Below are 17,362 nucleotides of genomic sequence, written 5' to 3'. Positions count from 1 at the left end.
TTTGATTACAGTTCGGAATTAATCTGCCACTATAAACACTGGTAACCATAGTAACAGTTACGTTTGCAAGCAAACAGAGTGACAGTGGCAGCTGGCAGTATCAACCACAGATATGTAGCCTATACATATCTATGGCAACATTAAGTGACATGAGACATGACACACAGAAGCCAATGGCACATATGCCACTATGCGCAGATATGTATACGTATACATATCTATAACTATGCGCGTATGGCACCTCCGTGGCACATGACACTGACACCTGCATGACACCGAGTTGCGGAACATGTCGCCGTGTGCCGAGCGTTTTTTACATTCTATCATGGTCGTGACCCCTACACTGACAGACTCGAGCACCTATATTATTATATCATTTAATGCATTAAATGTAATGTGTCTTTATGACGCGGGGTTTATTTCACACTAGGCTACATAATGATGATTAATTCAAATAAAGATTGCCTTTTGTCACTGCAGTGTTGCCTGTCATTCATAAATAATTTTAATAAATCCATTAAATAACCATTAAGTTATGTTCGATATGCTTAAGCAACGAGGGGATCTTCAGACTGACATAAAGAAGAGATCGCGAACGCATCTCTCTCTCTCTCTCTCTCTCTCTCTCTCTCTCTCTCTCTCTCTGATCTTTCTATTTCAGTTCTCTCTTTCCTTTAATAATGAATTTAAATAAATGTGGTAATTTGTTCATATAATAACATTTCGATGGCTCTACTTTATTTAAAGCAACGGTGCGCTAGAACGAGACGTAAAACAACCGTCATTTTAACCCGTCTCTTAAAAAGCATCAGTTACAGCTTTATCTTGTTTTTAACTTGGCAAATAAACATGGTATAAGCGGGATAATCAACGGCTAGCCAGGCATTAAAGGATTTTAATGCACGACCTAGAGGCCTCCGCTTCACGTCGGGCGGTTCTTCGCCTCTACGCCGTGCATTAAAATCCTTTAATGCCTGGCTAGCCGTGGATTATCCCTTACTTAACAGGCAACAAAGTTGAACTTTTACTTTTTTTTACTTCTTTTACGTTTGTTTGTACATAAGTGCCAGTTTGCGTGTACTGTATGACAGTTTGTGAAAACAAATTTCCAATTAAGGGACAATAAATGTCTATCTATTATTGAATGCCAGTATGTCATGCACATTTCTTAATTAAAAAGGTTTAACATGAATATAAAAGTCTTTTGATTCGTAAAAAAAATGTTAAAGCTGAAGAAAATGTTAAGTATATATTATACATACACAAATAAATAAATCCAGAGGTGAATTTCGAGGTGAGCTGCATCTGTCTCAGGACTCGTCTGCTGATAATCTTTTGAAAAGAGTTGAAAGAGTTTTGTTCTTGTCCTATATTTACACAATATCTCATTGAAACGCCACAGTAAATCTATTCAGTTGAGTGAGCGTCTCACAGGTTTACATCAGACTTAATTTGCCACTGTGTGTGTCAGCTCAACTTTCTTCTTTTGGCTTTAAGCAATTTCCACAGACCGGTTCTGCTTTTTGAAATCAACAGCCTTCACATCTGCCATTGCAAAACAAATGAACTCGAAAAACCCAACACAACTAATAAGAGAATGGCCCATCAGCACAAACACTTCACATACCCCATCACACACACACACCACAAGCATCTTTAACAGGTTATTACAGATGTGTGGGGTTCTGGGATGGAAACTTTATTTGCTTTGGCATTTCAAATATTCAAAAATTAATTTGTGTTCAAAGCAATAGCAACGAGGAAATCTATCATAAAATATTTTTACATGCAATGTGCATGATGACAACACAACATTTTGGAACGTCTGTTCGGGAAACCTTATTAATGCCATTTTTAAGTGTTACCTTAAAGCTGGGCTAATGTTTTAACTTGATGTTTAATAGCGTCAAACAGCTCTCAGCAAAGCTTTGGTTACATTGGTGGAAGAAGCAGAGATTTCCCTGCGCTCTTAAATAAACCCAGGTTCAGATTAAGAGCTGAAGTACCTCAGTCAGAGCTGGAGCACATTTATCATGATATCAAACTGCGAAGCCTCCAAAGTCCCCAGATCTCAATCCAATCGAGCATCTGTGGGATGACCTGAACAAACACGTCTGATCCATGGAGGCCTCACGTCGCAATTTTGGTTGCAAAAGGGGGACCAACACAACAGGAAGGTGCTCGTAATGTTACCCTGGCCTGGTCGTTGTGTAAATACATCAAGCCCTTTAGCAAATTAATCATATTTCGGCACAGATGTACATGGAAAATAAAACAGACAAATGCGATTAGTCTTCCAAGTTTATATAATATATATAAACACAGTTATAACACAGTTTATATTATTTCTGCCAAGTAATGACAGAAATAATTATTTTGTTATTGAGTTTAAAGCGTTATATCATTTCTTGGTGTAATAATACACACTCTCACACACACACACACACGTTTGTTTTTGTGAAATGTGGGGACATTCCATAGGCGCAATGGTTTTTATACTGTGCAAACCGTATTTTCTATCCCCTTACACTGCCCCTGCCTCTAAACCACACACACACACACACACACACACACACACACACACACACACACACACACACACACACACACACACACACACACACACACACACACACACACACACACACACACACACACACACACACACACACACACACACACACACATACACTTGTTTTTGTGAAATGTGGGGATATTCCATAGGCGTAATGGTTTTTATACTGTACAAACCGTATTTTCTATCTCCTTACACTGCCGCTGCCCCTAAACCACCCATTACGCACACACACACACACACACATACACACACTCACTTGTTTTTGTGAAATGTGGGGATATTCCATAGGCGTAGTGGTTTTTATACTGTACAAACCGTATTTTCTCAGAAAACCGTATTATCTCCTTACACTGGCCCTGCCCCTAAACCAACCATTACACACACGCACGCACGAACGCACGCACGCGCACGCGCACGCGCACACACACACACACACACACACAGCCCCTACCCCTAAACCTAAACATTCTGCATTTTTACTTTCTAAAAATAACCCATCCTGTATGATTTATAAGCCTTTTGGAAAGTGGGGACATGAGTAATGTCCTCATATTACACCCTCTCCTGTAATAACTGTGCCATTATACACGTGTCCTCATATTTCACAAAAACATGGCCACACACACACACAATATTTGTTTCCTAAATGATCCACACAGGGGACGGTAATTAGCAGCTGCCAGCGAGTTTCCATCGGTTTCACATGACTTCTTTTAAAGCCTTCTCGTGTATATTTGTCTTCAGAAGGCTTGTGTCTGACCTTAAAACTCATTGCTGTACAACAACTCATGATACATGTGCTACACATGAGGGATGTTGAACTCCTCAGGGCTGGGCCTCTGTTTTCAAACATTAGCAGGAAGCAGTGTCACATATTTTAGCTTCTGTATCAGTTCATCTTCACCCATTAGCTACACTGGATCAGATTACAACCAAACGGTGTTCTCACATACTTATAGAGCTCAGGGCCTGGTTCATAACCTACTTATGATCATGAGGGACTTCAGCTGCATCTGTGTTTTTGGGCACTACTCTGTCCAAAGAGATGCACCGGTAATGGGTTAATAATCAAGACACTCTTTACTAACTTTCACCTCTTTTAATAATTTAAAATGAAAGAGGAAATGGTTATTTTACTGTTATGTAATACCTTTATGTTATGTACTGTTATGTTATGTAATTTAATCCTCTTGGACAACGCTGTTAAAATTGCATGCTTGTTGGGCAATTTTCATATCTATAAATCCAGAGTGAAAGCTTCTAAACCTGTTTTTTTCTCTATTAAAATGCTGATGAGCTACTTTAACTACAGAGGGAAAAAGCCCCTAAAACACCCTTAGCTTTAACTTAGATCATTAGGTACATTATGAGTAGCATGGAAGCTTTTTTTGTCATGACAAAAAAAAAGAAAAAGAAGATGATTCTGACAACTTCTGCTTTTTTTCTGCTTACAACTCACAACTGCAAATTTATATCTCACAATTTTGAGAAAAAAAAAGATCCCCTAAAGAGAAACAACTGCGTAATGGGAGGGGAAAAAATATTTCAAAATGTTTGCGCTGGCAATACATTTGAGAGAACACGAAAGCATCAATATTTTTTTTCCTCACATCTTTACAGCATTTTTTACATCACCATGTGCCTTTAGGAAAAAAGTCAGAAATGCAAGATATATATACAGCTCATATATATATATATATATATATATATAAATAAGAGCGGAGCAATTATTTGGGGGTAGATAGGAAAGTGGAATATATATAAATCTCTCTTTCTCCCTTTTTCTATCTGTGTGATTTCATGCCATCCCTCATCAGTGTGTAATGCTATACATAATGGTATATTGGTCGTTATGACCCAAGAACAAGATATTAAAGATCAAGTAAGCAGTTAAAGGTCAAGTGTAATGTTAATGCATGCATGAGGAGGACAGACGTGTCTGACGCCCGTTTCACACATACTCCGTCTGCAGTGCGTGTGCGGTGCGTGTTGCGTTGCGTGTGCGTTGCAGGAGCCCCACACCCTGTAGTCCTTTCACATATGCTGCGTTTGCAGTCCGCAACTGATCCGCTTTTACATACCACAAACACAGCATTTATTAATGATTTTTTTATTTAAAATCCAGAAGTTGTTACTAATCTTGGCTCATCAGAATTGCAATTCTCTTTGTTTAATCTTTCTGAGTAGACAGGATAACGTAGGCTACAAGCCTACATTTAAACAACATTTTTTCAATTCATTAATTCATATTTATATAAACTTTAGATTTAGCTCACACAAAAGGCAAAACATTTAAACATAGGTTATAGCCTAAAATCATAAACATTTTAAATTAGAAACTTAGAATAGTATATTCAAAAACAGCCGACTCTCGTCTTTTCTTTCGTTTTTACACCCTTTGAAAAGAAATCCTGCAGGTCAAAAAGAACTTTGCATTTCACCTCCAAGAAAGTACGAGTGCTATCCATTATGGCACATTTTTTACCTAAATGCCAGGTAAGGTGTCGTTTTGTTGCTTTACTTGAGAAAAAAAGCCACGTGTTGACTTTGAAACAAGAGTATATTTTAAATGATATGCATCCGTGTTGAAATTACTAGATTTTCGCGTCAGTACATGTTTATTTTAATGCGAACAATGTTCTACCACTTTAATGCAGCAACGCAACGCAGCGCAGCGCAGCAAAAAATAGACTCGGTACGAAAACGATCCGTGCACTGCTGCAGACGCAACGCACCTGGAACGGACTGACGGACAGCATCCGCGTGCAGTGTGAAAGCTGTCATCCGTTAACATGGGTACGGAAAAAAATACGCAACGCACACGCACTGCAGACGGAGTATGTGTGAAACGGGCGTGAAGCAGAGCAGGACGGACATGGAGATGGACGGCGCCGCAGCTTACCTCCGCATGCAGTCCAAAGCTCGCACAAAGTAATCTTTATTGAGCTGGTGCTCATCCCGCAGCAGAGAGCACTGCTCCAGCGTCACTGACATAGACGTCCTGTCTTTGGCACTTTTACAGCTGGTGAAGCGGATGCCATTCATCCGTCGACAGATCTGAGGAGAGATGTGACAGATGGGGTTGTCTTTACTTTCACTGCCTCAGGATGCATATTATGATGTATTATGTTGATGAATTGATGGTGGATTGATATATTAAGCCAATATAAGAATACAACATGCAATACAATACGAAATAAAATAACATTACCATTCAAACTTTAGGGCTGGTAACTATTTTTGTTTCCCTATTTAAAAAAAGTGATTTTAAAGCTGCTGTCCGTAACTTTTTTTGTGTTCAAGATTTACAAAAATTACATAATGAGAATGTACAACATGAATCCATTCTCCAGACCGTGTTTTTGTCTTACCCTGAATCATAATGGTACACTTATAATAAGTATTTATATTGGGACTATTTCAGGCCAGACTGGTAGGTACCGCTGCGGAGGAGCACAGTCCCTGCGTGATCCGCCATAGACATAAACAGAGAGAAGTAGCTCCGGCTGTAATGTTCTTCCGCAAGACTCAGTTCTGTTTATGAACCACTAGAGTGGAAAAAGTTACGGACTGCAGCTTTAACTAAGATCCTCAAGTCCATTATGAACATGAGTTTGTATATTTCCACCCGCTCCAACTTTTTTCTTCACAGTTGTGGGTTTATATCTCATGATTCAGAGAAAAAAAACGTCAGAAATTGATTATAAATTAGCAATTGCAGTTTTTTTGTGTGTTTATTCTAAGCATAGTCAAATGAGTCCCGCAGGTTTGTGACAGGATGTTTATTCATAAATCATAATGTTAAGAGCATTTCAAAACAAACATATAATTGTAATAACTAGGAAATTCATTTGTAGATGCAAGTAAAGACCACAAATATCTTTGAAATGACTAGTTAACTTTGTTTTCTGCTCATGATGAGGGTGTTTTGAATATTATGTAAATAGCTTGTTTAGTAGATCCCTTTTTTAAGCAAAACAAAAAAATAAGTCCAGACATCAAGAGGACCCATACAATAACTAATCATTTTTGTCACATGGCCTTCTGCCTTGCATATAAATGTAGAAATAATTATAGCTTGATAAAAAAATCTGCTCTTAGATAATATTCTTATCTAATTGGGCTCAACTTAGGAAATATTTAGGCTCTGAGGGCCAGATATCGTCTTGGCTGCTTAGGTTTTTCTTTTCTTTATCCAGACCTCCGCTGGAAAACCCCCCCAGAGATTGGACCACTTGGAAGTCTAACTGAATTCCCCCGGGATATCCACTGGTGGAAACAAGCTTCTGCAGAACAGAGCCTTCATTTTGGGCTAGATTAAAAATAAAAACAAATCATATATTTTGCCTTTACTGTCACGTTTGATTAGTGAAGTAGATCATTTTTACGATCAGCAAGCCACAAAAAAAAGCTACCTAATGCTATTTAATGCATTCTGATTTATTTACACAGTTAAAGAGTTTATCATGGTAAGCATTGCCAAAAATGTGTTTCTTTTTTGTTTAAAAATTTGAGTATTTCTTCGAACAAGTTTCCTTTTAATTCCTTTTATCTCATCTAATATTCCACAGCGCTATTACTTCCGTCGAAGGAGGTCAAAAACCCAGCGCGATCATAGATATATATGTATACAGTGGGTACGGAAAGTATTCAGACCCCCTGATTTATTTATTTTTTCACTCTGTTATATTGCAGTTATTTGCGAAAACCATTTAAGAAAAAAAAATAACATTAATTTACACAAAGCAACTCAATATTCACAATATTCAAATATCACGTTTTCATTTTTGGGTGAACTATCCCTTTAACATGAGATTGGGAGAAACTGTGTGTGTTTTCTGTTTAAAGTTTACCCTTAACTTTGCAACTAATCTGCAAATTGGACCTTTTTGTTGTGCAAATGTGAGGTTATGAAACAATTACACACACGCCATGACCTCAATCTGCCTCACCATTCCTGCAAGCCACAGGATCTCCACATTCTTCCTCTTCTTGGTTACTACATTTTGTCCGAGGGTGTCCAGCAGTTCCTTAATATCTGTCTGTGTCTGAAAACACGGCAGGCCTTTAGAAAGATGAGACAAAGAGAGAAGACACTTGAGATGTCATGCATCAACGAGTTTAAAGAGGGCTTGTTTGTCTCTGTATCGACAAGCACTGAAATCAGATTGAAAAGTCTGGGGACATGTTAGTTTTTGATAAACAGAGAGATGGAAAGAAGACAAGATGTGACACGCTGCGATGCAGCTTGGCATCCGTCTGCTGGGAGCATTCATCATACAAAGTCGTCACGCTCCATAGACGTGATTGACATAACAGAGCAATACATTCCTGCACTCAAATCCTTAAAACAGAGACGCTGCGATCCACACACAAATACTGCAGACGTACCACACTGAATGTGAACGCACATTTTCAGAGCAAAGACCAAGATCAGGTGACTAGGATATTTTGTAATCCTCATATCCATTCAAGACTTCATTCGTATTAGGCATTATTCGAGTTGATAAACATAAACTTTAAACAAAAATATAATGAGACAAACACATTCCTTCCTGATTCAAACTAGGGATGCACCGATACCCTTTTTTCAGAACCGATCCGATACCAGAAATTCTGAGTACCTTTCTACCTTTTGACTCTCCTTGCTATATTTTTGGAGTCATAAGTCTTTACTTTTGTCAGTCAAAAAAAAAAAAACAATACTAAAAATGCCTTCATGGCTTAAAGGGTTAATGTTTGCTAATGTATTAACTAACGATAAGTAATGGAACCCTATTGTAAACTCTTACCATGATTCTTTCTTTCGTCTTTTAATTTTGGGGTTAAAAATAAGATTTATTGGAATTCTAAAAAACTGATTTAAAGATGGAAATGTTAGCATAATGGCACATAAAACCTCTGATATTGGGCTTTGAATTAGGGATGCACTGATCCGGCAACTTATTGGTCAGACAAATCCAATACTGTGTGTATACCGTAATATACTGTGCTATTGTTAACACTATGTAATAGGCACAACCCCACATAAGGCCCAAAAACATTATAAACCACATTCTTAAGCCATTCCAAATTTTAATGTGAAGTACGGATGAATATTTTAAAGGGATAGTTCACCCAAAAATGAAAATGTGATGTTTATCTGCTTACCCCCAGGGCATCCAACATGTAGGTGTGTGTGTTTCTTTAGTATAACACACATGAAGATTTTTAACTCAACCGTTGCTCGTATAATGCATGTCAATGGGGTGTATTTCTGTGAGAGTAAAAAACACACAGACATACGAATCCATATTAAACCCTGTGGCTCGTGGCGACACATTGATGTCTTAAGACACGATATGATCAGATTCAGCAAGAAACTGAACAGTATTTTTGTGTTGTATTTACCTCATATCAGACAAATCTCATCTAATATTCCCAGCGCCACTATTTCCACCAAATAAGGTTAAAATCCTGCCGCGTTCATAGATATATTTACATAGATTCCTCATTAGTGCCTGCGTGGATTACTCGAATGAATGAGGCATCTATGTCAGGATTTTGACCTTATTGGGTGGAAGTAATGGCGCTGGGGATACTAGATGAGATTCTCTCTGATACGAGGTTAAAATAACACTAATGCTGTTGGGTTTCTCACACAAACCGATCATTTTGTGTCTTAAAACATCAATGTGTTGCCACGAGCCGTAGGGTTTAATATAGATTAGCGTGTCAATGTGTTTAATACACTCCATTGACATGCATTATACGAGCAACGGTTGAGTTAAAAATCTTCATATGTGTTATACTAAAGAAACAAACACACCTACATGTTGGATGCCCTGGGGGTAAGCAGATAAACATCACATTTTCATTTCTGGGTGAACTATCCCTTTAAGTAATTCAATTCAAGTTCACGTATGTTTCCCTCCGCTGCGGCTGTCAGTCGTTCTCCATTCAGCTTTCAAACTGTGTGTCGCGTTCGGTTACGACAGTCAACAGGATGAAACTCTCTCCAGGATGATTCAATGTTCCTGTTATAATAATTCATCTGTAGATATCGCTTTATGGTTTCACATAAGTTACTTCATCTGTCCAGAGTTTATTGCGGTTTCTAAATCATGTTACTTTCTACCGGGTGTCTGTTAGATCACTACACTGGACTAGAGATTGTTTTGTCCTTCACACACGGTAACTGGATTTTAAACTGTTAAAAGAAAAGGCTCAATAAACTATTGCATAGATAGATACACTAAACATCGATAAATCTTCCCTATTTCTATAAATATGTACTTGTTCTTCATGAATGTATTTTACAACAATGTGTAACATTTTACCAGATTTAGTGCTATACTAATTTACTTTTATTTGTTCCCCACTAAATGTTTTTTTTTACTACTAAATGTTTAGATTTTATACAATTGTAGTGCACTCGTGATTTTTCTAGAGTAAATTTTGCTGCTGAATTATCCACTAATCTGGTTTATCCACCATCTAGTTCATAGTAGTATTTTTGTCATAGATTGTGATTATTTTTTTAATTTGTTGTTTTTCTTTATAATGATGTTGTTTGTGTTCAGTAGACTGTGTTAAACACACAAAAGAGTGATTCTCATGCTGAGAAACAGTCGATTAAAGACAAAAAAAGTGTGCTCTAGGGAAAAACAAATCTTTTTTGGCAAGTTTTCCCCTACATGCCAGCTGTAACTGGACACATTTTTTTCAGGCGATGGCATAAAGTAATACAATCTGGGGAGTGTGGGCTCTTTTTAATCTGGGGAATCTGCTGTATACAACCATTTTCCACGATCGGAGCATGTTTCATGAAGTAACAAGCAAAAACACAAGTCTGGGGGTGGGGGGCTTCACATGCAAAAACAAGCACAAGTTTAGTCAAAGCCCAAAACGTGCTTGTATTCTACTACATGAGACCTTGTAAATGACTATCTGAGCCATTTGTTATTAACATATTACAGTATATCTCACAAAAAAAGTCATTTTTTATTTGTCAGCAAGTAACTCAGCACTACAGAGGAGTTAAGAAAATTGGCTACGTGCATTGTAAGATACAGACTCTAAGCTTTCTATTTTGTGTTGACCAAGGCAATAGTTTTGAAAAATATGATTATTAATTTTTTCACTGCTCTATGGAGCTTGCCGGCGGTACACTTCGTATTTAAGGGGTTAACTAATTATGCATTTGTTGCAGTATTTACTAATCGTTGTCAATGTTGACAAATGTTGACAAATACAAGTTCAACCCATGTAGTGACCTTATAATAACCAGTCCTTTCTTAGGTAAGTACACAGTTAGTACATGTACTGTAAAATAAACAGCAACCAATGTATCATTTACAAATGACGCTTTTTTTTTTATACAAAGCGTCTTACAAATGAGGAGAGCAATAAAAGCAAGCAAACCAACGCTAGGGCAACAATATGCAAGTGCTGTGACTAGTCTCAGTTAGTTTTAATAGATATACAATAGTAAGTGTTATCAGTGTAAATAAGTAAAAGACTTCGGTAATGGTTAAACATTAACTGAGATTAATAAATGCTTTAGAAGTATTTTTCATTGATAGTTCAGGTAGTTCAGCTAGTATAACCTTATTGTAATGTGTAATTGAAATGATTAATAACAATTTTGAGAAATGTTGGGTTACACTTTAATTTAAGGTGTCCTTGTTTCAGTGTAATTACACTCTAAAACATAATGGGTTATTTATTCTACCCAAATACTAGGTTGAGCATTTTGGGTAATTTTTTTGGGGTAATTTTTTTCAGTATTAGGGTAGTTTTTGTGTAACTCAGCTCCTGGATCAGGCAACCAATGGGCAGTGTCTGCCAGAAGGAAAAAACCAAGCCTTTTGACTAGTGTTTTGGGCCAGCTGCCCAGTGTCAACTGAAAACACTTCAGTTCTAGCTGTTCATGGGCTGGAAAAAACTTATTCTGCTGTCAGCCCACTGGGAAAGTGTCCATCCTAAAGCTAGAGGTTCTGGCATGAGATCCAGTGCGGTTGTGCTGGAAACGGGACAATAAAAACTTGAATTACTTCTAAGTGGTTCATTATATATGTGTGGCAATATGTATTGAAAACTATATAAAATATGCTATACTGTAATATATGATTGACAATAAAGGAATTATTATCATGCAATCCAGTGGTTGTGTCAAGTATTTTAAAAACAGTTCAGAGGATTTAAGTTAATCCATATACATTAATAAAAATAAAAATAAAGTATTATAGTAAAATTTAACCAACTATGCTGGGTTAAATAAAAACAACCCAAATGGCTGGCTAAAACTAACCGAACGTGTTCTGTCCTGTATTTACCCAGCCCTTGGGTTAAAAAAAACAAAAAAGCATTTGAACCCAGTGTTTTTTAGAGTGATAAGTACTGAGTAATATTAATTAACAACCTGTACTTACTTTATAATACGGCCTAGGGTTTGGTTGAGGGTTAGTTGCATGTGATTGTTGCAATTATTGTGTGCAATATAAGTTGCAATTATGTGTTCATAATTTACTGTTATTACTGTAGTAAGTACATGTAAGACGTGTAACAGGGACACTGTAAAATAAAGTGTTACCCAAATTAATATCTGCAGTTTCTAGCTAGTCTCTAAATAAATACACTCTTAGAAGAAAAGGCTATATATCGACGTTACGTATTTGGAACCCCTAAAAGGTTCTATATAGAAGTCTAGTTCTATAATGACAAGAAAGAACCCTTTTGGCACTTAAAAAGGGTTCTATATAGAACACTGCAAACAATGCATTTCTTATTTAGTATGTTTGTCTTGTTTCTGGTCTAAATATCTAAAAATTCTTACATTAAGAAACAATTACTAGACATTTAAAAATTATGGTCTTGTTTTGGGAAAAAATAACTCAAAATTAAGAGAGATTTTGCTTAAAATAACAAACATTATCTGCCAATGGGGTAAGAAAAATAAGGTTGTTTAAAGATTATTTTATTATTTTACTAGAAGACAAAAATACTAAGTAAGAAAAGCATTTTTTTTGCAGTGAACCTTTAAAGGGGTTCCAAATACGTAACGTCGATAGAGCCTTTTCTTCCAAGAGTGTAGTCTCTAATGTTCCTCAAGTCGCTTAAGATAAAAGTTAAAAGAATAAATGTAACATAAAACGAAGATGAGTATCTTGTGTGTTGAACTTACATTCAGACGGCACTGTGTTCGTTAAGGATTTATAGTAACCTTCTAGAATCTCGAAGTTCTTCTGGTTTATTCTCTCCTGTAAAGATATGTCACCAAACCTGAGAGGGAGACACAAATACAGTACAATAATCATGAATCAGCTCAGGCATGCTTTCCGGCGTATGCTTCGCTGAGCATTCAGGATCGCAGGGATAGTGTTTCATGTTACTCTCTGGCAGTGCTTGTACCTCTCAGCGATGGTTTGTTGCTCATTTATGCCCACGTTGAAGAGCACGGGAAGCACGCGTAGGGGCTTGCCCTCGCGCAGCTCGTCCGGGAGTGCTTGGAAGGCATGATGTGGGAGAGGCACCTCGACAGTGTAACGGTCTCTGGGATAAAAAACAAAACCAAAAACAGGTCACATTCCCAAACTCTTCTGACACCAGCATGCAGCTGCTACTTACAAGTTCCCACAGCTGTTCCCACATCTGCATGTTTTTTTTCTCATGCAGTGCGCATTTTCACTTTGAGGAGAGTCATTCTGGCAGCGTTTGCCTCAGATGATCAATGACAAAATGTCAAAATCAAGGGTTAGGTCTGCATTTACTTACTCTCATGTTGTTGTTTTTTTGGATCTTTTAAAGTGTTAGTCCACCCAAAAATTTAAACTTTCCCTCATGTCGTTGGACACCCCCCAATTCTGATTTTTTGCTCAGATCTGATTTTTGTTTGGCTGTTCACATTACCTTTTAAAATGTGGCTTAAATCTGATTCCAGTGTGAATTGTTTGAGGTTTCAAACTAACCCGCATGTGCAAAAGAACAATATCAGTGACATCAGACACAGCTGTTGCACTAAAGTTCAGGAGGTTATAGAGGAAGTAAGCATTTTCGCTTTTATTTAAACATGTTTGTGTAATGGAAGCCATAACATTAATGAGCAGGTGCTGAAGTGGAGAAGAACGAAAAGAAAGAGAGCAAAATTGGTTATTTTGGCCTTTTGTCTCCTTCCTTTGGCACTGAAGCCACGTTTTTTTGTGGCCCCGTTCTTTCATTTCGTGTGCTTTCAAAAACAGAGCGGTTACGGTAGGATCCTTCTAGTTTAGCTTGAATTGATGTATCTCCCCATATACTAATTAGGTCTAACACCTCACTCTCCCTCCATTGACTCACTCCATCGCTGTTCTCCATATCTAGTCAAGTTTTTAATGTTACTGTCTGTTTCTGTTGTGTCTAGGGCTAACTCGCCAGCGCATCGTAAAATACGCATTATATCCGCATCAAATCAGCCTTGGCTGTTCACACTGCGGCCGCATTGGAAAAAATCAGATCTGGGTCTGATTCAGGACCACATATGTATGTGGTCTAAATCGGATTTGAAAAAATCAGATCTGGGCTAGATTTGAGTGTTCACACTACCTCTGAAGAAGTCTGACCGGGTCACTCGACCCCAAAAAAATCAGATTTGGGCCACTTTTGCCTGCAGTGTGAACCTTACTTCGGGCCTTAGTGTTGAAATCCGATGGCTCAGAAAGGCCTTCATTGACACCAATGTCATTTCCTCTCTCAAGACCCATAAAGGCACTAAAGACGTCGATACAAAGCCCATCTCACTACAGCGGCTTTACAATCATTTAATGAAGCGATGAGAATAGTTTTTGTTCAAAAAATAAATAAATAATGACTTATATAGTGATGGGCCGATTTCAAAACAAAGATTTGAACTGTTATGAATCAGTGAATCGATTCATGATTCGGATCACCAATGTCACGTGATTTCGAATCTTTGTTTTGAAAAGGCCTTTCTAAGCCATCGGATTTCAACACTAATATCGTCATCTGTGTCTGAAGATGAACGGAGGTCTGACGGGTGTCCAACGACATGAGGGGGAGAAATGAATGACATAACTTTCATAACTGTCTGTAATAATTGCTCATCACTGTTTCAAATGGCTTTAAACTAAATTAAATCACAGAGAGATTTGCAGCTTTTTCCGGAGACCTCTACACCGAACTGGAATGCTTCTCACTGGCTGTTTAGTGGTGGTGCGGTCGAGACACTCAGCAAGTAAACGCATTTGCTCAGACTCACGCGAGTTGCGCTGTTTCGTTCCGCCTTTAGCTCGCTAATGTTTTCCTGGCCTAAAATCTAGTACCACCACCTTGTACTGATACTGTAAAACTGCACGATTTGTAAATTCTGCACGGCGACAGGCCCACATATCATATGTTTTCTCACCGTCTACCGCTGATGGTGGGCTGCAGGCTGACTGCTTCTTCAGACGCTGCCTCTGTGATCCTGAAGGTCACTCTGTGCAGGTCAGAAATCCCCACCTCCATGTCCTCCAGCATTCCTACTTCTTCACCTGCGTGACAAAGATCTGTGTTAATATACGTCACATCAGCCAGCTGAAGTTCCCATGATCGCCACCAGAGGGCATTTCTTTCGTCTCCTGTGCGATCTCATCATGAACTCCATTTCCCATAACCCATTGCCTGGCCTCATTATGTTGTGATTAGGTTCAGCTGTGTGTCATTAGCTTGTTAAACCCTGCCTATATAAGGCCCCGTCCACATGGAGATGCGTTCAGCTGTATAAGTATACATTTTGTACCGTATCAGCGTTTCGTCCACACAGATCCGGTGTTTTGGAAGCATGAATCCGATATTTTCTAAAACTGGGTCACAAAGTGGATAAATCTGAAAACGGCAATCTTACGTTTTCGTGTGTACCGCGAATCCGTATATTTTGTGAAACGATGTCATCACACTACATCCGGCACAGTGAAAGAGTTAAGGGATACAACTACAGGCACTGGGCATGCGCACATCAATATTGCGCTATTTGATTACCATATTTACATTATTGTAAGGGTAGGTTTAGGGTTGGCGTAGGTGTAGACGTTATTAAAACACATCTGTTAAGTAGCACATGTATTTATTTTTATTTTATCGTGAGATTTTGCCTCATCTCCAACCACTGCTTTACCCCTTCTAGCCACAACTCTTCTTCTGTGTTTTTAGTGTATTTCTGTGGCAGAATGACAGCGCCACACACTGGCCTGGCATGTATACTACATCGTTACGAGGAGAAAAAAAAGATTGGATTGGGAAAGCTCCGGCTTCGCATGGATGGGGGCCTAAGCCCTGTGTTTTCACTCTGTTTTTGCGAAGTCTTGTTTAGTGTCACATTGCAATTCTGAGCGCTCTCCCTCTGGTTATGCAATGGTTTGGTTTTGACTTTCTGCTAGGGGTGTATTCCAGAAAGCAAGTTTAACTTACGGTCACATTTACCTTGAACTCTCGGTTTATTAACCCAAACCTTGCTTACTCGAGGTATGCTGGTTCCAAAAAACACATCCGTGCACTCAAAAAAAATGACTTTACTTTAAAAATATGTGGTAAGTGGTTGCACACAACTATACTGAGCAATTTTTACAAATAACAATTGTTAGGGGTTAACAGCTTATGACCCAGGACCAGTAGTGAAGAAATGAAGACAGAGTCAGGATTCCAATTAAATAAAAGAAAAATTTACTTAAGAATAGTTTGCAGTTTCAAAAGCAGAAGCCAGCTTCAAGTCTCACAAGGAGTTCGTAGGCCGCGCTCCCTCTCTCACCGTCTCGTTGCCTCGCCCTATCGTACATACAATTGTCCCAACAGTTATACCGTTTTCAAGGTCTTATCCACGTCATTACTGCGATGTGGATGGTTCTGATTGGCTCAGAGACAATGCATAGTCATGGTAAATTTCCACTCGAGTCAGTTAATCTGATGCACGTTTCCACTGACGTGTCACTTGTTGATGCTTTCACCCCAGAATTAGGCCCGTGGTGACCTTCCCGATCTGGAGCAGGCGCCAGCTTGCCCAGAACAACAAGTCCACCCATCTCTTAGGGTGCCCATTGACACCATTCTGATATGTAACACAGAATATTGCGCACATACACAGATACACAGTCTCTCCAAGGTTGGAGCTGATTAAGCTCCAGTTCTATCTAGTTCTTACCAAAACATACTGATAACATGTGCTTTCATTTAGTGAGAGGGACACACAATAGTACAGGCAATATTCATCTTGAGTCTTTAGTGTTTCAGTAAAAGGAAAATAAAAGAAATAAAACATAATTAAATGAAAGACAAATCCATATTTCATATCTGGAAGCCGGGCTAAGTGAGCAAACACTGTTACTGCACTCCTGACATGTTAGGGGTGTGTGATACCTCCAAAATCCAAACACATGACCTTGTTGCCAGTGTTTAGTGACATATCACACAACTCTAGGCCAGACCCTCAGTCACTCCTCAGAGACCAAATACACACTTTAGAAAACAAGAAACAAAGCAAAATCATAACTGGAAAGAATCATTATAATAATATAGGTAATATAGGAAGATAAATATTAATTAAGGTTTTGATTATGAAGTTAATTAGGATATGAATATATACAGGTATATTGAAGCGGCAGTGGATTTCAGAACCCCCCCCTTCACAATTTAGTCATATGAACAAAAAAAATTAAGTAAAGCTGGCACAATTTCTTTGAGTAAATAAACCATTTGAATTTGTCACTGTTACATACTATTTATATGTGCCGTTTAATTAATTATGTTATGTTAAATTTATAAAAGTTTATTATG

The 17,362-nt window shown here is 38.2% G+C and overlaps 1 protein-coding gene across 4 annotated transcripts in view; it reads right to left on the bottom strand.

Moving 5' to 3' along the window:
• Positions 1–17,362, bottom strand: part of inpp4b (inositol polyphosphate-4-phosphatase type II B) — a 246,261-nt gene that overhangs the window by 5,528 nt on the left and 223,371 nt on the right. For all 4 annotated transcript variants that reach the window (XM_067440836.1, XM_067440838.1, XM_067440837.1 and 1 more), the window contains 5 exons: positions 14,961–15,087; positions 12,971–13,111; positions 12,744–12,841; positions 7,531–7,643; positions 5,481–5,635 (listed from right to left, as the gene is read on the bottom strand). In XM_067440836.1, coding sequence (XP_067296937.1) covers positions 5,481–5,635; positions 7,531–7,643; positions 12,744–12,841; positions 12,971–13,111; positions 14,961–15,087 — 634 coding nt within the window. The remainder of the gene's footprint in view (positions 1–5,480; positions 5,636–7,530; positions 7,644–12,743; positions 12,842–12,970; positions 13,112–14,960; positions 15,088–17,362) is intronic.

This window comes from Pseudorasbora parva, chromosome 4, assembly GCF_024679245.1.
Source record: "Pseudorasbora parva isolate DD20220531a chromosome 4, ASM2467924v1, whole genome shotgun sequence".
Taxonomy (NCBI): Eukaryota; Metazoa; Chordata; class Actinopteri; order Cypriniformes; family Gobionidae; genus Pseudorasbora; species Pseudorasbora parva.
This window is presented reverse-complemented; position numbering and strand designations above follow the sequence as displayed.